Below are 24,832 nucleotides of genomic sequence, written 5' to 3'. Positions count from 1 at the left end.
TTTCCAAGACATCAATCATCCCTTCTCATTACTTTAATTGGTTCTCCAATAAATATTGCAATACTCTACTCTCTCTCAGCTGAATATTCAATATCCAGGAATGTTGAACTGACAATCCTGCTGAACTTTCAGCCAAGTCTCAGATGATATCATACGGCTGCTTGCATGTGACATCTTATTCCTCAGGCTTCTTACATTAAAGCTATTCCAAATTCACCCTATCTAGAACATTTCATCAGTTTTTCAGACTGGACTCATTTAACTTACAAAAACACGTCTACTTCTCTGCCCTCTAATTGTAAGAATTCCATTTAATATACAGTAGTTTACAAGCACTGCAATAGCATTAACAAACCTCACTGCCAAGGTATTGGCCCCATTCCTGTTCAACTGTAACCCATCCTAGTAGGTCCCACTGCTCCCAATGCCTCAGAAATCTTAAACCGTCCCCACAGTCTCTCCAGCCACAAATTCATCTGCTCCAATGCTCTATTCCAAGACTCACTACTGTGGGTATAAGGAGCAATCCTATGATTACTACCTTTAGAATCCTGCTTTTTCAGTTTACTACAGGTCCACATGCAAGACCTCATTTCCTGTTATTGGTTCCAACATAGACCATTACCTCAATTGTTCAGCCCTTCCCCACTCAAAATGCCCTTGCTTACTCCTGTAGCTGTTCTGAGATATCCTGGACTCTGACATGGGGCAACAGGGAGTCACATCTGACAAGTGTCTGTCCACTGCCTCATTCACTCTTCATGACATTGCATCTATTATGTGCATCTTGTCTAAGGCATGCATTCCAGTGTTACCATGCCATTGTCGTGCAATCACAGTTCTTCACATATCAGCAATTCTTACCAAAAGCCCAGCCAAACAGTATCTAAAATTCGTATCTATTTATATTAATCAAATCACAAAATTAGTCCTGAAAAATATTCCAGTTCAAGTTCTTATTCAATTCCTTTTTGAAAAGTGTTGAGTCTACTTCTGCCATGCTTTCCAAATCATAAGGCACAGCTGATCTTCTCCCCTTCATTTTCTGGTTCTTCAGCCAATTATCTTAAATTTGTGCCCTCTAATTATTGACCCTTGAGACTTTTAAGTACAGTTTATAGGAAAGTATGAATAACTAATTTGTAAGAACACCTTTACAGAAAATTGTTAGGCTAGACGACAGCAATTATGTTGAAGTTCAATAAATTTTCCAGTTTTTTTTTCAAAGACTTCTAGCCCTGAAGTTTTATTCATTAATTTTAAATTTGCACTCAATTCTTTTAACCAAGTTATATCAGATGATTGTAGCAGTTATGGGTTTAATATTTTTAGCACAAAAGGATTTGTTAGATTTGTTTGGGGAGAAGGCTGAAGGGTAGATGGTTTGAGAAACAGTGATACCAATTTCAATCCTATTCACCCCAGTGAAGCCGGATTCTATTTTCCTTCTCGATATTGGAATATCCCAGCAACTGCCAATACTTCCACACTGCGGTTCTAAATTCCTCACCCTTGCCCACATTATTGCTGGAATCCAGAAGGTTGTTCTTCCTACTGTTCTCAGTTCTCCTTTTCTCTCAAGGCACAAAATAGCATGTCCCCTGTTTCAACTTATCAGAATCTCTCATGGTTTTCAAATTCCAAGGTTGCTGTTCATTCCCATCCCACTGGTCCTCATTATTTCATACAATTCAGGTGTTGTTGGCAAGACTAGCCCTATGTAACTGAGTTGCTTGTTAGATCAATTCAGATGGCAATTAAGAAGAGAGTCAACTATATTGCTGCAGGACAGCTAAAATAATTAGTCATGTAAATCATTAAGCTGGATTTGCTTTTACATGCAGGAAATAGCTTCACATTCACCATGGCTGATAATCAAAAAAAAGCCACAGGATTTAGGTCCCCTGCTGTGTGTTTGGATTTGATTTGTAATTCAGGAGCCTAATTACCATATTGCCTCATCAAGCATGTTCCAAGAAGCTCCTGCTGCAGTAATTTGAGATCCAGTTCACAATATTCTCTGATCAAACATTCCATGGTCCACCATTCTGAAATTTGACCAACCTGAGCAATGCCAAAGAATTACAGGTTGTTCTGCTATCATGCACGTTTTGTTAATGTGAATTCACTAACGCAATTGATGAATTGGGATCAGTGTTTCTAAAGTGCAAACTCTTAAAACTTGTTGGTTATTACGCAGTTACATTAGGGACAGCACTTAGTGTTAGCAAAGTGTGATTTTTCTATAACAGAGGGTTGCACAAGAACACAACCATTGCAACCAGTAGGTTGACAAATGCATGCAAATTTAAAGTCACAATTCTCAGGACAATTTATTTATTTCTATTTCCAGATACAAAAATGTAATACACTTCAACAGGTCTGAGAGGAATCTGATATTAGAACAAAAGAATACAACACAGTTATGCAGGAAAATAAATGCAGATTACTAGATTTAGTATCTACTCTAAGATGTGTATTCTTTAAAAAAAAATCAGGCCTACCCGCGCCAAATGTTTTCCACAAAGGGGGAAAGGAAGCATGAAAAATTAATTTAGAAATAAGCCCTTACATTTAAAATCAAATCAAAATCCCACAAAGAATCAAGATTCCCATACAACTTCAAAGAATGTAAACAAAAAACATTCATTCTAAAGTTCTGCTTTGCAACTTAGTCATTTCGGTCAGGACTTGCACTTCTACGAGAGTTTTCAGATGGTGTACGACTGCAAGAGAAAAATAAAATTCATCACATTAAATTTAAAAATTAGAAAAATTAATTTGATTTTTACATCTTAATTTCATGTGACTCAATTTCCTTCAGCTTATTCTCAGAGTAAAACTCACTGGTTTATTAACTATGATGATGCTGTTCCTTTAACAAGGTTATGTTGTCCTTGGTTTTTTTCCTCCCAGAGGATTCCTAAACACAGACTTCAGGAGGTCTCATTTAGGAAAGCTTTTGGGCCAGTTTGATTATAATGGACACTATCTCAGGAAAAATGTTTCATATTAAACAAAAATACTTGCACAATGAAAGGGGAGCGGCCAGTTCTCCCAGTTCAGCTTTTCTCTGGTTTGGTTTAGTTTAGGCTAGCAGAGTTATGAAGCTGCTGGATCCAAAGATGCAGGTCCATGCTGATCCTCCTCTCTCTGACATCTCTCCTGGAGGACTCTCATATGTTAGACTTTTCCTTTTGTGCCAAGAGGTGTTCATAGTATTTGTAACAGCATCATTAAGTTGGGACAGTCTGTTGGGTTTTCAGACAGGTTGTTAACATAGAACAGTACAGCAAAGTACAGGCCCTTTGGCCCTCAATGTTGTGTTGATCTTTTATCCTACTCAGATCAAACAGACTGACATACCCTTCATTATACTATCTTCCACATGCATATCCAAGAGTCACTTAAATGTCCCTAATGTATCTGACTCTACCACCACCACTGGCAGTGCATTCTTCATTTTTGCTCTCTTTTGTTTGCGTTTCATTCAGTAATCTTGCAAATAAATTGTTGTGTTTAAAGCTAAGTAGTTGGGACAGCTGCATCACACCTGGAATATCCACATTACACCTGCTTAAATCAACTAGCAAAACTAGGGTCCAGGCTACTTTCTTGAAATGTTTTGAGGGGGTCTGGTTTGGTCCATAACACTGACCAACAGAACTGTTAAGGATCTTGTCACAAGGTTTTTGCCAAACTCACTTATTAGGTGATAATATTTCATGAATGAAGTTGGAATTTAATCAGTTGCATTATTATTAAGTTGCACTGAAGGCCAAATTGCAAAAATGACAGAGTCATAGAGACATACAGCACAGAAACAGCCCCTTCAGTCCAACCTGTCCATGCCTACCAGATATCCAAACCCAATCTAGTCCCACCTGTCCATATCTTTCCAAACCTTTCGCATTCATATACCCATCCAAATGCCTTTTAAATGCTGCAACTGTACTAGCTTCCACCACTTCCTCTGGAACCAGGAGCTATAATACATGTTTCTATAGCTGGAACACAATTGGAAAAGACCATTAAATAAAATTTTGACAGATCTGACTGAGGTGTCAACTCTATGTTCCTGCCTGCCTCCACATAAGTAGGCATTAATAACCCTTAACGTCCGATCAAAAATCTAACTCAGCATCAAATATGTTCATTGACCGTCTCCACTGCTTACCTGGGAAGAGATTTACAAAGGTTAACAATCCTCAAGAAATTCCTCATCTCCATCTTAAATGAGACATCTTATTTTGAAACTGTGCCCCCCAATTCTAGATTGTCCCCATCAAACTACATATGGGCAGTGTGGTGGCACAGTGGTTAGCACTGCTGCCTCACAGTGCCAGAGACCCGGGTTCAATTCCCGCCTCAGGCAACTGTCTGTGTGGAGTTTGCACATTCTCCCCATGTCTGCGTGGGTTTCCTCCGGGTACTCCAGTTTCCTCCCACAGTCCAAACATGTGCAGGTTAGGTGAATTGGCCATGCTAAACTGCCCATAGTGCAAATTGCCCAATGGGTCTGGATGGGTTGCTCTTCGGGGGATCGGTGTGGACTTGTTGGGCCGAAGGACCTGTTTCCACACTAAGTAATCTAATCTTTAAAAAAAAAGGTGTAAACAGCTCTCATTCTCCTGAATACCATCCTTGTTGAGCAACTTTATCCCAATTTTATCTTGCCTTGATATCCCAAGAATCAATCTAGTGAACTTTCTCTGAACTGCCTCAAATCCTTAAGACAACTAAAACACTGTACAGTACCACAGTTGTTGTTTTATTGATGTCCTGCACAATTGTAACAACACTTCCCTACTTTTATATTCAAATCCCTCTGCTTTAAAGGCCAACATATTCTCTGCCTTCCTAACTACTTGCTGTACTTGTACACTAGATTTTTAAAAAAAATTTTATTTTTGAGGACATCTACATTCCTCTGTACTGAAACATCATCCCATCTATAACATTCAGCCCATCGAGTCTGCTCTGTTGCTCAATGAGATCATGGTTGACCTGATGATCCTTAACTCCACTTCCCTTCTTTTCCTCATAACCCTCTATGTTGCCTCAAATATACTGAATAGCCCAGCCTCTACAGTAAATGTATTTCACAGATTTACTACCCTATGTTCTCTGGTCCTAGACTCTCCCACAAGAGGAAGCAATCTCCCAGCATCCACCTTAAGTCCCTAAAAATCCTTATGTTTAAACAAGGTTGCCTCTCATTCTTCTAAACTCCAATGTGTACAGGCTCAACCTATTCACTCTCTTCATAAGGCAATCTCTTCATACATGGGATCAACATAACATACCGTCTCTGGACTGCCTTCAATCTTTCCTGAGAAAAGGGGCCAAAACTATTCCAACTGTTGTCGAATCGATGTTTTACAGTTTTAACAAGACTTTCCTTTTTTTGTATTCTATTCCATTTGGAATAAAGATTTGATTTTCCTTCCATATTACCTGAACTTGTATGCTTGTCTTTTGTGATTTATATAACGTTTCCCTAATCTCTCTGTAGCGGTCTTGCAGCTTTCTGCAGTCTCTCCATTTAAATAATTGCCTACTTTTCTATCCTTCCTGCCAAAGTGGACAAACTCTCATTTTTCGATAAAATGCTCCATCTCAAATAGTGAGTTAAGCAAGAGTATAGAATTTGTATGCGGTGTCTTCTTCATTTGAATCCTGAACTTTGACAAAATATCACATTCTATGTTACGCTATATGCCATCTACGAGCTTGACAATGCCACATGTTCGAAACCTCCCATCCCAAATAATTGCTGTTCACTGAAAAAGTAATTTAGAAGCTGTATTTTTAAAGGGAAATCTTTCATTTACATAAGGGTATCTGGCATGAAACAGCACTATTATTTCATTCACTTTAATAAATTACTTTCATGAAAATGTCTAATAAGTATGGCAGGTGAATCTACTGTACACAATGTTTCAATTGTTAATTGTAAATTGTGGATATCTTCAAGTATTAACATCCTTTAAAGTAATCTATCCTATTTAACGTAGCAGATACACCTTTAACAATTTTTATCTAAATATCACGAATTAAGGCTGTGTCTAATTTGACAGATAGGATTTTAGATACAGGGTGCCATCAAATTCAGGATTACGTTACTGAAAATTGCAACTTCAGTGACGGAATGGTAAAATTGAACTTAGGTTCTTGTAGAGACTAAAAATTATAGTTGCACCATCAAAATTGAAATACAATACTACACGTACTGTAAATTCCTAAACCAAATTAAAGATTTGTGAATTAAGTTGTTTGTTTGTTCAACAAAGGAAAATGAAATACCTCTATTACTGTTAATTTAACCATGCTCCATCTAGTGGAAGATTCTCATCAGCACAGATCATTATAATCAATGCAAAATTACAGAAAATGGCAAAACTGAAACCTATTCAATCTGCTTAAATTATGTTGGAAATTCTCCTCCTTCAGACAGTATTTCCACTTTAAAATTGTCACTTAACCAACTTTTTGACTGACCTAATCTTTTGTGCCCCAAACCAAAGTAAGACTGTATGGTAATGGAGCATAAAGTGTTACTTAAAAAATAATTCCTTACCTTCGTTTTGGTGAAAGTGATCTTGACTTTGAGCGACTGTTTTAAGAAATGAAAGTACAAAGGTTAGCAAAACCATCTAGATCAATCACATACAGGACAATTCAGAATATACTAATAGTTATACTAAATAAATTTAAGATAATGTGTTGCTCTTATAACCTACTTTATTTACACTTACAAGAAACAACACACTGCACATTTTACAGTTTCCCTGCAAACAAAATACTGTTCACGTCCTGCACACTTTTTGAATTATCAGTGTGAGTAACCTAATTCCCTATTGCTTTCATCACAACCGCATATCAGCTAACCCTTTTCTCCTAAACTATGAACTGCTCGAGATTGTTTAAAATTTGGCATTCTGGTATTTAAATTGATGAATGCAATATGAAAAGGTACAAGAACATTTCTCTTCTCACCAACGTTCAAGAATATTATTTGAGAGGAGCTGGGTAGCATCATACCCCATCAGGTACCACAAAGAAAACTGCAGAGTGAAACTCCCTTTAATTTACCTGAACAACAGAATAATCTCAAAATAATATCACCTTTTTTCAAACGTTCTGTATTAACCAACTTCACTAATTGGTGGGCAATTGTGTAGTGCAAGGGTTCAGAATGACCAAACTGACTTAATCAAAAACTCAAATGATCAGTTTGGGCATAATTCAAATTCAGGCCGCACTGATAAAACAATACCCATTTGGAACCTGGCTCCCATAACACAGAAAGCATTTGTGTATTTTAGCATGCAATGACTAGAATGCAAGACATCCGATCACAGCAATTTAACAGCATTTTAATAGTAGAATCCCTGAAATGACAGATAAACAGTTATCCATACTAATTTTGCACAGCTATCACCAACTGGCTCAACTTTACTTTTAGATAGTCGGGAGCAAGTTAACTACCTTGTATGTAGTTATGGAAAACCCTGAAGCATCAGAAGCCCCATTTATAAACTGATATTGGAGGGCAAACATTTTAAAAACATTTAAGTTTTCATAGTTTTATTTAGTTTCCTCACCTTCGAACCGGTGATCCAGACTGGGATCTTCTTAAGGGAGATAGAGACCTATTAAAACAAAATAAAGGTGCTAGCTGACAGCAACAAAATGTATTACCTTCAGATTAAACATATTTCTCCACTTGTGAATAAATTATTTCACGTCTCTGCAAGTCTCTCAATTGCCTATTTTCAACATCATTGCAAGCCAATAGAGTTATTCTCTTTGTGCTTTTAATGTAATTGCTTATTGCAGCACCAACTCCTGTCATACAATCTTTGTCTCTATATTTTTTGGACAAGACACTTTATACTGTAGAATCTGCTGAATCTCCCTCGTAAGCTCCTATTCTTCATCAGCTTTGCCTTGACTCGAGGATTGCATCTACTTAGGACCAAGAGTTTATGCCACAGGTCTTCATATGACTAAACAAGCCAATTCTTGACCCAGAGATCTTTGGGCACATAGAACAGGGCATCTCATAATCCCAAGAGCAGGAATGATCTCCTTTCCTTCTCTGACACTGCTCTGCCTCACATTAAGGTTTGTGATCCAAAATGTGGTGCAGCTTAATGAACAAGTTGTTAACATTTTGAAAAATTGGTAGAGTTCCTCCCTATAACTAATGTAATTGCTGCCTGCTTGAAGGATAATGCAAAGGTTATAGAAAAGGAGGAACTTAGAATGATCAGTAGGGAAAATATATTGAAGAAATTATTAAGTTTTAAGACAGACAAATCCCCAAAGCCTGATGGCCTACATAAAAGGAAGTGACAGAGATAGTGGATCCATTGGTTATAATACTTTAAAATTCTCTGGGTGTAGGAAAGGTTCCAGTGGATTGTGAAACTGCAATTATAAAGACCCTTATTCAAAAAGGGAAGCAGGCAGAAAGTATGAGACAACAGACCAGTTAGTTGAATATCTGTCAATGGGAAATTGTTAGAATTCATTATCACGGAACTAGTAACAGGACATCTGGCAAGTCATAACACAATCCAGTAGAGTCAGCGTGGCTTCATGGAGGGTAAATAGTGTTTGAATAATTGCTAGAGTTCTTCAAACATTTTAACAAGTGGATAATCCAACACGTATATTATATCTGGTCTTTTAGAAGGCATTTGATAAGGTGCCACACAATAGGTTATTACACAAGGTAAGGTCACATGGGATTAGGGATAATTTATTAGCTTAGACAGAAAATTAGCTAACCAACAGAAAGTAGTATTAGGATAAATGGGCCTTTTTCTGGTTGGCAGCATGTAACTACTGGGGCACCACAGGGTTTAGACCTCGCCCCCAACTATTTACAATCTACATTAATGACTTGAATGCAGACACAGACATGCAGACAAACCAAATTTGCAAATGTCACAAATCAGTCGGAAATTAAATTGCAATAAAGAAGCAAGAAATTTACCAATGGATTATGGATAGATTTTGTGAATGGGTCAAAATTTGGTAGATGGAGTATAATATAAGTGTGAGGTCAGCCTTTGTGGTCAGTGGAACTGAAAGGTAACCCTATTGACTAAATAGAGAGAAACTTCACAGTACTTCAGTGCAGAGGGATCTGGGTGCTTTTGTACATGAATCACTGAAACTGGATGAGGTATGGCAGGGAATAAGAAAGGCAAGTGGAATTTTGGTATTCATTGTGAAAGTAATAGAGTATGAAAGTATGGAAGTGTTGCCATAACTGTACAAAGCATTAGCGAGGCCACACTTGGAGTACAGTGCAGAGTCTTCATGCTCTTAAGGGAGGCATTGCAGACAGTTCAGAGGTGATTCACTAGATTGATACCAGAGATCAATTGTTTGTCTTATGAAAAGAGATTGAACAGTTTAGGCCAATGTTCTCTAGAATTTAAGAATGAGACACCTTATTGAGGAGTGTAAGACACCAAAGGGGACGGACAACATAGATGTAGAGGATGTTTCCTCTTTTGAGGCAATCTATAACAAGAGGTCATAGCTTTAGGATAAGGGATAGCAACTTAAAATAGGTGATGAGAAACTACTTCTCTCAAAGGAAGATGAATCTCTGGAATTCACTTCCCCAGAGTGTGGCTGATGCCAGGAAAAAGAAAGATTTTTAAATTAGTAACAGTAGAAAGATTATGGGGAGCAGGCAGTAAATTGAATTTGAGACCAAGATAAGATCATCCATAATCATATGGAATGGCGGAGCAGATTTGAGGGGCTGAATTATTCCTAGTTCTTCTTCCAGGTATTTACTACCTTTATCCTTCGTAATACACAAAGGTCATGGTTTAGAGGGCACTGTTGAAACAGCTTTCTTCAAATAGGCTTCTAAATTTTACTTTAACTAGGCATCATATTCGACTCAACTGTATCTGACATAGCCCCTACGTAATTGACAACTTATCAAATGTGCTCCTGTCAATTATTAGAATGGAGGGAGAAAACTAAACTAACCTGCTTCTCTGTCTCGACAAAGACCTGGATCTGGACCGTGACCTTGATCTAGACCTACGAAGAGAAACAAAAGCATTGACCCTTTGGTGATCTAGGAAAAGTAGGCTACTAGGAAATATTCACAGGGCACATTGAGAAAAAAAAACACTTCAAGCATCTACAAGTCACCCATAAAGAAATTCAAGTCAAGTCAAATCCAGCAAGGCAGTGCCAATACAATAACTCCTATGAGCAGTGAGGAAATTTTGTAATTGAGTTTGCATTTTAAAGAACTCAATCTTTCCTGGAAAGAACCTAGCTGAGAATAAGCTTAAAAATAAATCGTGTATTATCATTTTGCAAGCATAAAAAAAAGAGACAATTTTCAACAGTTTAAAGGTTTGCTGCAGAGGAAATTTTTGACTCATTTCTACTGGGGACAGCCAATCGTTTTCTGGATGTCACTAACTATTCTAAAATCTGTTGAAACACATAACATTGCTCCTATTTTAAATCCTTTTCATGGAACGAGGGGGTTACTAGTCAGGCCAGCATTTATTGCCTACCTCCAACTGTGCAGAGGGTAGTTAAGAGTCAATCATAATGCTGTGGGTCTGGAGTAACAAGTAGGCTAGACAAGGTATGGATGGCACATTTCCTAACGGACAGTTGCGATCCCAATGGGCTTTAAATGACAATCAACAATTATTACATGTTTGCCACAAGACAAGCTTTTTGTCCAATACTTCAATAGAAATTTCACCATCTCCTATGGTGGGATTCGAATTTCGTCCCTTGATTTTGAATTACTAGCCCAGTAACACTACCATGATGCCAATGTCTCCAAGTGTTTGCAGGGATAATGCATCAAAGAAAACTTAATATAATAGGATAATGTTTGTGGTCAGACAAGAATCCCAGTAAATACCAATTCTCTTGATTACAAAGGGTGCCACATTCAAAATTCTGTAAACTATCAAGAAAGCAAGTTTAGTAGACAGATAATTTGTACACATCTAATCTCTTACAATTCCCAGAAGCTGATAAGGGCAATAATGCATTTGCATGCTGTGATTACATCAACTTCACATTACAAGAATATAGTAAGGTATTTGCAGAAATGAGCACCTACATAATCACGTGCATTAGATGGCAATCAGCTTCATATCAGTCTACGAACACCAATTCTGTTCAAGATGGCTAGGATAAAAAGCTACAGATTTTGGGCTGTACTAGCAGATAATATATGCAAATTACCTTATATCATCCCTCTAAAATACAAGTGAGACTCTATACAGACATGCCTTCAAAAATATTAAAATTTAGCATTGCTCAATTAGGCTGGCAATGTCAACAGCATTTTCATACAAACTCAATAGCAAAGTGGCAGCATTAGTACATTTTGCTTCTGTTTTCCCAGATGTAGCACTTGCGCACCATTCAATCTGGGTAAACTGTGTTGCTTCATTGCAGTGTCCAGAATAGCTGAGAAAGATTCACATCAGGTGTCACAAGTCAACAAAACCACAATAAAGCCAGAAGACTTAAAATAAATTCTTAAGAATGATGCAACTGAGAAAGACAGAATGAAGTCTGCAGCTAAGATTACCAACTACTATCACTCAATTTCGACCATTACACAGAGTTACTATCAAATGAAAACCAAGAGCTTCCTAGAAAGAACATTTACAGAACCAGTTAAAAAGGGAGGCAATGGCCTAGCAATATTATCAGACTGTTAATCGAGAGACCCTAATCAATGTCTGGGGACTCTGGTTTGAATCCTGCCACGCAGATGGTGGAATTCAAATCCAATAAAAACATGGAATTAGGACTCTAATGAAGACCATGAAACCATTGCTGATTGGTTCATTAATATACTTTCAGGAAGGAATTCCGCTGCCCTTATCACATGATTTGAGACAGATAATAACATGGTTGCCACTTAACTGTCCTCTGGGTAAAAAAGTACTGGCTGACCCAGTGACATCCACATCCCATGAACAACAAATAAAAATACTAATATTACATTAAATAGTTCCATTTCAACAGTATCTTTCCATTTGACACATGGAAACTATAACATCCAAACGGCATTTCCATGCTTCATCTTGAAGAAAAACCCAATAAGTCAAAAGCCCACAGTAAAGGTGGTCATAAACTGAAGCTTAGACGCAAAGAAAGGAAATAGCCTGGCAACAGTCAAAAAGATTAAGTAAAAATAAGTTACAATTTGCCCAAATGTAAAGGTAGATTGATAGTAAATGACTATATTGACCAGAATGCTGTCATCTACATGCATGCAAATTAAGAGAAAGATTATTTGTATAAAACGCAAAGTTTGCAACACCAAATTACTTAATATATTTCTTATAATGGCAACTTCTCAGTGTCCCACTAACAAATAAGTTCTTTCATTGCAAATCAAGTTTCTCAAACAATTATCAGGCAACAAAGTACACATGCTTAAATCCTAGTGATTGCACCTGAGGGGAAAAAAAACCATACAATTTGTAGTATCATGTATTTCAAAAACTGACTTCGACTGGAAAAGGAAGAAAAAGAAAAATGTTCACTCACCTGGACCTTTTAGGAGAGAATGACCGAGACCTTCTTGGAGAGAAAGACCTGGACCTCCGAGGAGAAAAAGACCTGGACCTAATTTAAAAATTGGTCATTTTTAAATGGATATCTAGAAACTGAAGGCTTCATTTCTCAAATCTTAACCTGATAATCAAAGATATACCTTCTGCCACGGCTACGGCTGTGTGAACGGGTATACCTTCTTCCCCGTGAGCGTGAACGTGACCTAGTCCTAGACCTGGTTTAACAGAAGAATGCAGTATTAAATTTAACAACTCAGATTTAAAATCTTGGAATACCTCTGCTGGAGTCAAAACAAGATTGCTACAATATAGTATGCATTTGTCAGTTTGAAGACAACGTGGGGCCCTATTTTTTAGATTAAATCTACATAACGTAGATTTCAGTTAAAAGTTTTACATAGTTTTTAGTATTCTGTGCATTGTAAAAACACTTTGTAAGTGGTACGTAAAGTAAACCTTGCAAGTTTGCAGGTCAGTCGACCCTCTCTTTGGACCAAGGTCTAGCAGATCTAGGCGGTCTAGAAGTATCTATCAGACCATCGCAGCATCTAGATGTTCTTCAATCTAACGACGATCAAACTGACAGCCAAATGAGCCAAAGTGAGGCTTGATTGACGCAGGATGGTTTGTCTACGAGGGAATGCGGTCAATCTGGCGTTCCTCTAGAAAGGGGCCCAATTGAAAGCCAATTTACAGCATAACGGCGATCACCTTGTCTCATTCTCAAACATTTTCTGCCCTCAAAAGAATCTTAAGGTGAAGCTAGTTGTAGCAGGTTCTCGAGGGGATCTGGCCTCATGCCAATCACCGTATGCTCTAGGCGCATCAAAACTGTTGGATTTGCTAGATGCCTTAGCCTGATATCATGAGGCTCACGACATTCTGAATCGCGGTGACTGACTCAAACGAAGAAACCTGAAAGGTTTGGACCAGGTGGATCATTAATATTCAAAACATTCACAGTGAAACTCAAAAAGTCAAGCAAAAATTGCCACAAGGCCTGATTATCACTTAATTATAAAGCAAAAATGATAAATATTGCATTTCTTTATTCAGTTTAAAATAAAGTTGCTTAAATATACTTAAATTTAAATTTTTAAAGCAATATTAGAAATCATAGAGATTGGCAACTCATACCTGCTCCTTCTGCGTCGGCTATAGCGATGACAATCATAAGCATAATGACCCTTTTCTCCACATTCATAACACCGATCATTTGGGTCAAAGGGTCGGCGTGCTGGTGGCCGCTCAAAGCGTGAGCGGCGTGGCATTCCTGTTGATAATTCCACTCGAACACGTGAGCCGCAAATTACCCTTAAGTTAAAGAAATTAGTGTTTACATAAAGCCAAAGACAATCCATCATAAAGCATCAGTTAAAAGATGTAACTAAAACAATACTATCTCTATGAAATGGCTGGCACTTGAAGGCTTCAACAGCATAACCTGTCCCTCACCTTACGATACATACAGTTAAATGCAAATTGTTTGGACCTCTGCAATTTCTATAGTTTCAACACCTATTATCACATATCAATAAATCAGATTATTCAGATTCCTTTTTACCCCTGTACAAGCTTTCTCCTACAACAGGGAGGTGAACACTAGATCACCAATGCATGAAAGGCCAAATATGGAAATATAAACTTACGATGAAGCTCGTCACATTAAAAGTCGCTTGGCAACATTTGCATAAGCAAACCTGTCTGACATGGGAAGAATAGCAGGAAAGGCAGTTGAAGATCTGACCAAAATCTAAAAAAAGGTCTCCCGACATCCTAAAGGATAAAATCCAAACCAATCAAAATCAAAAACAATTTGAATGGGGAGGGTAAGGAGGAAAAGTACATGGCAGGGGGAAGAGGAGACGACAAACAGTACCTACCTTTCTTGAAACTAGACTGGAAAAAAACAGTATCACAGCTGAGACAGATCAAAAACACACAAAATTAAAGCAAAACAGAAGCAAATCAACAGTATTTGTAAGGTTAAAGGCACTGCACCATTTAACTGAGCAGAGTCGCACAGTAACTCCATCCACTTAAATGAAAATTAAATCTTAACACTTTGAGCAGTTACGTTTACAGCAAAAAAAAGTCAAACTTCAGTTCACAAGTTAGCAAAATATGGTATCTTAGAAAGGTACTCTGTGCCTCTACTTTTTAAACAGAAGGTCCAGTGTGGCAATGTATTATCCATTGACTCAGGTGTCTGACTAAATTTGAAGTTTGGGGTATGAAAGGAAAGTGAGGATCATGAAAGAAGTCACATTAAAAAATTAGACACCAATAAAGCTGTGACAGAAGACAGGAGAATTCATTTTGAAGAAAGAAAATGAGATCATCATTACAAAAGTTTAACTGGGACTGATGCCAACACTTGTGCATCTAAAGCAAATTCATTATTATTTTTACTTTAAGTAAAGTGATTTTAATGGCATTTACCACATTTTAGTAAAAACGGGTTATCTTTATTTTCTCTGTGAAAGGGAAAAGGCAAAAAGGAGACAAAAAGTCAAGCCAAAGCCTTGTATGCGCATATCAAAGTTTTATTCTGAAACTGGAGTTGGGGCAGTTATTTGTATCTCTGCTCCTGTGGAATATCTGGAACCACAGATCAGAACTATTATTTAAGAGAGATTTTAAATAACGTATTAATGTCAGCTGACCAAAGATACTGGATAAAAAGCAAGAAATACAATTTGCCCACTGTCAAAGTTAACAATTCATGAGCGACAAAGTCGCAGGAGAGTTAATCTCTCCCAAAGTGCAAATCAAAAACTGTATTTCACTTCCCTCCACAGAATATATACTCATGTGGTCATTTTTAAATAAATGTATAAAAACATTTTAATTAGAATTGCTGAAATTGCTGAGAGCACTCTTACATATTTTAGTTGGCCATACAAAACTCTTCTTGCAACAAACAACTGGATGATATTTCAAAAATCAACCAAACTTATGATGCAACATTAAACTTACAATATCTTAGCCATAGTTCAAATGTATTTCAGTGAGCAATAAAGGAAGTCCTCAACTCCACAACAGAACCCATTAAAAATTGAAATGGATAGAAGAATTGGACAGTGTGCCAAAGTGCTTCACTAAAGCCCAAATTATGTTCAAACTTCTAGTTCGAACACAGATTCTAAATCTCTGGCATACAATAAAGGGATTGGGACAAGTGAAGCCAAAAGCGCTTTTCCATACAAAACAAAAATCCAAAAGGAATCACTTTTAGAGTATCTCAAAAATATTCAGAAGGGAGCATTAGCACAAGCATAGGGACAAATCCCAGCAATGAAACTGGCAAGGGGAATCCAAGGTTCATTCAGACGAACAAATGGATAAATGTATCTTCAAGAATAGACAGCCTGAAATTAAAAGGATATGACAGTCAAGCTATTTGCAGCAGCAGTTCCCTAGGCAAACAAAGATGCCAGGGGATGGGAGCATTGACCACAGGCTGACAGAAGGGTGAGCCACCAATACAATCTTACAGACAGGAGGCACTTCAGAAAATATAAATTACTTTAAACTGTTAAGAAATTGAGCAGATTTAAGTTGAAATTCAAAGGAAGAGTGTAAAACATGTAACATGGCATAAGGCAATCACATCACAAGATGTTTGAATTCATGCTGATTTCTAGCTATAGAAGTTGGACTAATTAAAGTTGATCAGATACTACTGAAACAGCATGATATGCTGGGATCAGTCTTTTCAAAGCTGCCTATGAGCCATATTCCTAATATTGCCTTCTGCTTTTATGGACTGAGAAATGTCAGACCTTGGTTAAAGATATAATTCTGAAGTATTTTGTCTGGGATTAAAACAGGATTCTGTAGTAAATTTCTGACTGGCATCAGATCTTAAAAGACATATTGATCATTTTGTTTTCAGAGAATTTTCAAGTTTTGCCTTTTGATTAATGCCGGATCTCACTTCAAATCCAATGCCCCTATTAACCTATTTATTATTTGCTTGTGTTATTTCAAAGTATGTGAGAATTAAGATTTTTTTTCAGTATTTACATAGTTGAACAATTATAGAAGCCTAAAAGACTGATTTGTGGTTGAAACTCTCCAAAATTAAGCATTAATTTTCAAATTATGCCACTGCAATAAATTCATCCTAATTGAGATAAGGCAAATCACCAAGGATTATTTTATGTTTGATTTATTTAGTTGTATAATACAAGGTCAGTGCAATTTATAATGTTGTCTGAAACAATATTAATTGTGCTGAGAAAACAAAATCCTCCAAGCAAAAACACAGGGAAGTATTTGCTTGTCAATAATGCTAAAAAGAGTCAATATCAAACACCCCAGTTGACTTCATGTTCTTCTTTATTTTGTTAACTTCAATTGAAGTCATACACAATCAAAAGACCATTGTGGTTTGATGTTGCTGGTTTCATAATAATTATTCCCCCAACTGTTGCTCAAAAGGTTGAGCCCATACAAATTTCTGAAAGGGGAGGCATTGGCAAAAGAAGTCTGGAACCCTTTAATCAACAACACAGATTTATACTCTAGACTGCCTATACTGGATTTAGGTACTTCCTGCAAAATGGGAAGATTACAGTGCAGTATTAGCAGACATTTAGGAGCAAGTACCTCCATTCCTTCTAACCACTGAATGCTTAGTACACAAGGAGAAACTGGCAGAATAAGCTAAGTAGTAAAATCAGTCAAACAAGGCTCTTAACTGGTTAGAATTTGACTGGCAGATAATACCTAAAAAAACAGAAAAACAATCATACACAGATTCAGTTACTGGACAGGCTCTCTGATGGGAAAATAGCACTGGTATGCTGGTGAATGACATGACAACTGTGAAAACAATTTATCATTTCCACAGGTGTCAGACCACACGAGTGTTTCATTTAGGTTTGGTTACAGTAATGGCAGCTGTCATAGTTTTTTATCCATACACTATTGTATTTATTGTAATAAATAAAAAAAATGTATGGATACCAAGCACAACAGTCACACACACATATATACAACAGTTTTATACATTTGTCACTCACTGACAACTGCCCATATTTAAAGGGGAGCTAAATCCAAATGATAAAGTCAGTCCTTTCATTATTCATTCCCTCATTTAAAGTACAGTGAATGATCCTCAGATGTTGTTTTTTCCTGATCAGAGCACACAATGCCCACTATGTTCCTAAATACTGAAAGTTCCTGCATATTGACATTAATATTATAGGAAAGGTTGCACATTCACCATTATTTCTACCACTACTTTTAAGGAAACTAGCCTGCCCTTTAGTACCTTCACAACCAAACAACTGTGCTCTGAGCAGATTTTTAAAAAACAGCTGAAAACATTCATATTAAGTAATTCAAAAGATCAGCAAGTAATAATGAAAGCAGTGACTTTACCAAGGGGATATAGATCCCCTTTAAAGTTTACTTACTTGCCATCCAAACCACGAACAGCATCTTCAGCATCTCGAGGCTCCTCAAACTCCACAAAAGCAAAACCAGGGGGATTCCGTGCTATCCAGACTGTCCTCAGTGGTCCGTAGTAGCTGAATGCACGCTCTAGTTCCCCTTTACCGGCACCTGTTCCCAAGTTACCTACATAGACCTTGGTTTCTGTTGAGATGCACATCAGACATCATTAGTCTACGAAACAAAACACTAAATAAAAACTACTTTAAATATATAACACTTAACTATCTGATAACTATTGGACTGTGCACTTTACGTACATACTTAAAAAACATAAACCTTACTGCACTGTTTTATTGTACTAAGAGAAACAGAAAAGGGGAGAAAATCTCAAGTGATAAAAATGAATCTCTTATCTAAGAACAGAAATGTTTAGCATACAAAGACAATAAAGGATTCTATTCCACACTACTCCGACTTAACATGAAGTGAAAAATCTCTACACAATTTTTAAAGAAGGTTCTCTGTTAATGAATGCAAAAATTATGTGTTATGGAGGCATGTGAAGTGCAACATCATGGCAAAATACCTATGTTCAAGATCAACAAATTTATGACAGCAGGGAAAACTGCTTGAGAAGTGCAGATACAATGGGAATGTTTGGCAGCAGACTCATTTGGAACCAGAATTTTAGTCACAGAGTAAAATATTAAGATTGCTGGAAATCTTGAATAAAAATGAAAAATGCAGAAAATATCCAAAGTATGGTTATGTCTGTGCACAACGAAACAATTTTTTAAAGACCCATGATTAATCTGAAACATTAATTATTTCGCTTTCCACAAATGTTGCCTTATCTCTCCTGTATTGTCAGCATACTGTTTTTATGCCACTGACTCAATGTGGAATGGAAAAGAAAAATACTGCATAACGAACTGACTGCAGACTGTAGTGGAGTTGATGAGGATTGATTAGTAAGGGCTAGAATTAAAAGTTGAAAATAAAAATAGAAAAGGGCATAGACGTTAAGTCAAGTATTTCTTTCGCTTGCACATATGAAGAGCTAATAATCCAAATACAAGAGACTACAAGTGAAACAAAGACACAGAGTAAAAGAATTATGAACATGAAGGCAAGTAATTTAAAAAACCTGAGCAATAATGTAGGTCGATAATCAACACCAGCAGGCCAGTGAAAAATACGGCTATGTGGTTGGTAATAGAAATGATCCATGGGTTGTAACTTGTACATGTTAATAATTTAACATACTTTGATCAGAAACTGTCAATGTGGCTAAGTTGTCAGCATTCACCTCTCAGTCAAGTTTTGAATTCAAACTCTACTTCTGAATTTGAGTACATAGTTATTTGGACATTTTGTTACAGAACCTAAGAAAATTGGAGATGCCAATTAGGTAACCAAAACACATTTCAGTAATTGGGTAACCTACGTACAATTAAGTACAAAGATACATGGCAGAACTATTCTGATAACTTAAAAACATTCCTCTCTTAACCATTACAAAAAAAAATTAAAATATACAGAAAGGGCTGCTCAGCAAATGCAAAGGGAACACTGGGCATTAAACCTGCAAGTTTTTAAGTAACTAACACTGGTGGACAATGTCTACATTATGGGATTTATTGTACTAAGAAGTTGTATGGTCACCACCTTCTGTAGTAAGGGGAAAAACATTGAAATACATCCACATATATACAAGTGTGAACAAAATATATCAAAAGGACTGACTAAAATATGGCAAAAATTATTATACAACTCAATCACAAGTACTAAATGAACTGACTGCACATAATTAACGATAATTCAATACTCAATACATTCATTCATTCACTAAACAAGTTGCTTCAAAAGTATCATCTGAATTTTGATTAACTGAGAGAAATTCAAAGATGTGTTTGTTGTTGCAAATACAAAACTAATACAATTGGTTATTTTAACAAATCAACCATGTGGATAGGCTATAAGTCTATATACTGCTATTCTTAAAAAGTTGACCCCAGAACAAAATTCAATACCTGAGACCCATTTCTGTACTCAGTTTATTTGCTTGTTTTGTAATTTCCTAATTTTTTTCTCTGCTGAGATTGTCATCCACACACACACACACCTATGTTAACTAATTTAGAAGGCCAGGGACAACCCTCAACACTTTTTCAAATAGATGATAGACCTATTAAGATAATGTTGTCAAACAAGGTCTCATCCCAAGTGTGACAGTGTTTTGCATGCCCGAATGGACACAAACACATTTTTCTGTCGTAGTTGTTAGTGGTGCGGGGATGAACAGACTGGACACGCATCACTGTAACCCTGAGCCAGCAATCAGATATTGAAAAAAGAGGATATCAAAAACTGGGGAGAACCAGAGCTAACAGCAATTTGGAACAAGTAAATAGCTGAAATTGACACACATTAGGAAAGGTGAAAAATGTGTTGCTGGAAAATTGCGGCAGGTCAGGCAGCATCCAAGGTGCAGGAGAATCGACGTTTCGGGCAAAAGCCCTTCTTCAGGAATCCTGAAGAAGGGCTTATGCCTGAAACGTCAATTCTCCTGCTCCTTGGATGCTGCCTGACCTGCTGCACTTTTCCAGCAACACATTTTTCAGCTCTGATCTCCAGTATCTGCAGTCCTCACTTTCTCCTACACATTAGGAAAGGTCTTAAAGGCCACATTAGTATGCAACTTCAAAAGTAATACAGATAATGATTTGGTAGAGTGGATTTAAACCAGTAGGTTGCATTTTCTTCATTCTGACAACCCATCTCATGATATACAAATTCCTGCCACAAATACTTTTCCCAACATCAGCATGCATACAACTCACTATTTATAGGATATTAAAAGCATATTAATTCTTTAAGATAGGTTATACATTTAAAATCAAAAATACAAAATTCACAATGTGGAAAGAGAATAATTAAAGACATCTGTCAATCCCATCTAACCATTACCACTTGAGGTTTAATGGAATGACCACCCACTAATGAATCCCCACAATCAACATCGTGGGAGTTACCATTAACGATATACTGAACTGGACCATCTATGCGAACACCATTGATACAAGAGCAAATCAGGTAATGGGACTTCTGCAGCAAGTAATTCTTCACTGATTATGTAGCAAGTTAAGTCCCAATGCCTCACCACCATCCATAAGGCATTAAAAAAAAGGAGTCAAGAGTGTGGTGCTAGAAAAGCACAGCAGGCCAGGCAGCAGCTAAGGAACACAGGAATCAACATTTTGGGCACAAGCCCTTAATCAGGAAATTCCTGATGAAGTGCTTATGCCCGAAACTTTGATTCTCCTGCTCCTCGGATGCTGCCTGACCTGCTGTGCTTTTCCAGCACCACACTCTTGACTCTGATCTCCAGCATCTGCAATCCTCACTTTCTCCTAATTAAAAAAAAGGAGTGTGATGGAATACTCTCCATTTGCCTCGATAAATGCACCAACATTCAAATATAGTACAAAGCAGCCCATTTGACTGGAAGCCATCTGACCCCTTTTAATATCTATTCCTGCAGCATTAGCACTTACTAAATGACTATAGCAATTCATCCAGGCTCCTTTCACGGCTTCTTCCAAAATGATAACCCCTACCATTTGGCAGGACAAGACAGCTGATGCATGGGAGGCCAACTGCCTCCGACTTGGAGGGGATATTACTGTTCCTTCACTAACACTGGAACAAAATCCTTGACCTCCTTTCCTAGAAGCACTGTGGCTGTATCTTAACAACAAAGATTGCAGTGGTTGAAGATGGCAACTTCAACTACTGCACCTTCTCAAATAAAACTAACAATAGACAATAAATGCTATCTAGCCGAAGGCCTCATCTCAGGAATGATATGAAACTTGTTAAACTCTTGGACATCTCTTCCTGACACACTTTACATTTTTTAATCTCAATCATTACGCTTCTCTACATTCTTTATACTTCTAACTGCTTTGCAAGTACTCTACTTGAATCCTCCCAGCTGTTCCTTCATCAATTTTCTCTATCCTCTACTCTTAGTTGATTAAAATGGAGACCATTTCAATAATACAATTTTTGGGAGGCTCTTGTGGCACAGTTCCAACCTCTCAGCCAGATGTTTAGGCTCAACACCCAACTATTTTTAGGGTGGTGTAATAATAACCATGAACAGGTTGATTAAAAAATATTCCAGGGTAATTTCTTGGAAGGCTCTGTTGTACAGTGATTGTGTTCCAGGGCCAGGACAGCTCAGTTCAAATCCCAACTGTTCTCTAGGATTGTAATAACATCTCTAAACATGTTTCAGATATTTTCTAATCAAACAACCTATTTTGCCCATACTGGTGCAAGTGCCCCACATCATACACGCTTCTCTCAGTGAAGCGACTGAAATCCTAATTTAATATAAAAACTAAACTGCTGGAAAAGCTCAGCAAACTGGGCAGGGCCAGGTGGTGTCTAGAGAGAGAAAGAAAGAGAAAGAGAGAGAGAGAAAGAGAGAGAGAGAAAGAGAGCGCGCGAGTGAGAAAGAAAGAGCACATAAAGGTAAGTTATCTTTCACCAGAATAGAAAAAAATCTATAAGAGTTTTTACAACAGCAAAAGAAGGGAGGTGGTAGAAGAACAAAAGACAAGTTCCATGGTAGGGTGAAGTGTAACAGATTTTCTTGAAATAGACGATACCTTATTTTTGTAAACAGAGCTTAAGAGAAATCTTCTTAAAAGGTTGATGCATGGAGACCGATAAAGGAACAAAGTCCAACTGAACGATAAAAATCATTTGAATGCAATACAAATGAATAAAGAAACAAATAAAATGAAAGAAAAAAAAGAACAGAGAGGTTATGATCCAAAATAACTTGGTGAGTTCAGAGGCTGTAGAGATCAAATCAAAAGGAAAGATGATGATCATTAAGCCAGTGTTGGAGAAGGCTATGGACAGAAAGATTGTCATGGGAGTGAGGTCAAGAATCAAAGTGACAAACAACTAGAAACTGGGGTCATGCTGGCAGACTTAATGGATTGTCTGCAAAGTGGTCACCCAGCCTGTCATCTCCTCAAAGAGGAAAACACATTATAAACTCCAAATACAGATGAAAATTGAAATTTAAAAAAAATTGACGCAATGGACACATAATACGCCTACATCAGTATTTGCTGCATGGAATGACATGGGTATTAGGATAACTGAGAAGTGCACAAAGGTGCATGTAGGGAATAGTCCGTTTGGAGACCCCCATCAACTATGCTGGACAAGAATCCTTAGTTGAGAAAAAAAATGTCAGAAGCATTGATAAAGAAGGTTGCACCATCAAATTAGATTCCACCATAAGACTGGGAAAATGGAATGCAGTCATTAAAGGAAGCAGGGCATCATCCTCTGCCATTTCCACCAAATCCAGTATGATACGACCAAATCACTTGGAATAGTCCAGAATCTCCTAGAATCAGCATGTGGCAATTGAAAGCAATCTGTGATATTTTAAGAAAATAAATTAATATATACAATAGTCAAAAGCTTATTATTCATTGTATAATAGCAATCAGACAGTATTTTTGCCAATGTGATGACTTAAATGCATCAGAACCAGACATGGGTCATGTACATGTAACGCATTCACACCCGTTCCTGCCATCATATATTAACACTCCCATATAGCTGTGGAGAACAGCATTATTTACAAAAATTTGTCTGTTAGAGGAAACCTCCTAGCTGCTTTACATTCATTACAATGCCATATCTGCTAATGCAACAAACAGGAGGAAGCACTGCACTGGTTTGAGACTAAAACCCAAGGCAGCTCATCAATGCCTGCTTAAGAAATTGTTTTTCAGGAAGCCATATGTATGGGGAAAGTACAGTAACTGGGGTCTGAGCTGAGGATTTAGCAGCAATTGCTTATAAAGGACTGTACCCAGTTCAGCAGGTGCCTGGGTTTTTTGATTGTCCTCTCAGCCCAGTGGATTGTGCCACAGGACATTGATTCCATGACATCATAATACATCTACAAGTTGGCAACCTTAAACCAAACTAATTTTCCCTGCCTGCACTTTTACAATTCCAAATTGATCAGTCCCTTTTTGACATCCTTGTCCACTTCTCATTCACTCCTAAAACCCACATACTTCCCTACAGTAGCTTCTCATGCAAGCACAGGAAACGCAACACTTGCCATTTTCATCATCGAATGCCCTAAATATTTTTTTCCAAATGGAACCAATTTACTTCTACTCTTTCAATTAGCATATTGTACGTTCAGTTCATGATGCAATCATTTCTACCTTGGAGGGTTCAAACTCATGACTGGGTAACACTTTATACAAAACTCCTTTTAACTGACCCCAAGCTTCCAGATGCTCATCCTCATTTTTCACCTTGCTCCCACAATGACATTTCTGTCCATGGTGTGTTCCAATGCAAACGCAAGAACACCTTATTATCAATTTAAACCTCTATAGTCATCTGGGCCCAAGAGTTCAACAACTTTAGATCACAACTCTGCCTTCGGCTTATTGTGCTTTCTAATTATGTTCATTCTGTTTGCCTTTTGTTTCGTTATTCCTCATGTTGCATTTAATTATGTTTTTGCCTAGCCATTTACACCATTTGGACAAAACCTTTATTTTTCTTTGCCCATCACCATTCTCTTCAGCTTTTGCATCATGAAATCTTTTTTTTAAAATCTCCCTTGGTCCCCTGTTATCAAAGAACTTGCCTTTCGTTCTCAAAGAAATCATAGTGGACTCAAAATGTTAACTCAGTTTCTCTCTACACAGATACTGTCAGACCTGTTGAATTTCTCCAGCATTGTTTCTTTG

At 37.3% G+C, this 24,832-nt stretch overlaps 1 protein-coding gene across 1 annotated transcript in view; it reads right to left on the bottom strand.

The window, feature by feature from the left end:
* Positions 1 to 2,320: 2,320 nt before the first annotated feature.
* Positions 2,321 to 24,832, bottom strand: part of LOC132819839 (serine/arginine-rich splicing factor 7-like) — a 28,422-nt gene continuing 5,910 nt past the window's right edge. The window contains exons 2-9 of the mRNA XM_060831703.1: positions 18,038 to 18,218; positions 13,749 to 13,925; positions 12,752 to 12,826; positions 12,586 to 12,663; positions 10,027 to 10,080; positions 7,608 to 7,655; positions 6,581 to 6,616; positions 2,321 to 2,726 (exon numbers count right to left, since the gene is read on the bottom strand). Coding sequence (XP_060687686.1) covers positions 2,672 to 2,726; positions 6,581 to 6,616; positions 7,608 to 7,655; positions 10,027 to 10,080; positions 12,586 to 12,663; positions 12,752 to 12,826; positions 13,749 to 13,925; positions 18,038 to 18,218 — 704 coding nt within the window. The 3' untranslated portion in view covers positions 2,321 to 2,671. The remainder of the gene's footprint in view (positions 2,727 to 6,580; positions 6,617 to 7,607; positions 7,656 to 10,026; positions 10,081 to 12,585; positions 12,664 to 12,751; positions 12,827 to 13,748; positions 13,926 to 18,037; positions 18,219 to 24,832) is intronic.

Source organism: Hemiscyllium ocellatum, chromosome 10 (genome assembly GCF_020745735.1).
Source record: "Hemiscyllium ocellatum isolate sHemOce1 chromosome 10, sHemOce1.pat.X.cur, whole genome shotgun sequence".
NCBI lineage: Eukaryota > Metazoa > Chordata > Chondrichthyes > Orectolobiformes > Hemiscylliidae > Hemiscyllium > Hemiscyllium ocellatum.
Note: the sequence above shows the minus strand (reverse complement) of the source record. Positions and strands in the feature narration are given on the sequence as shown.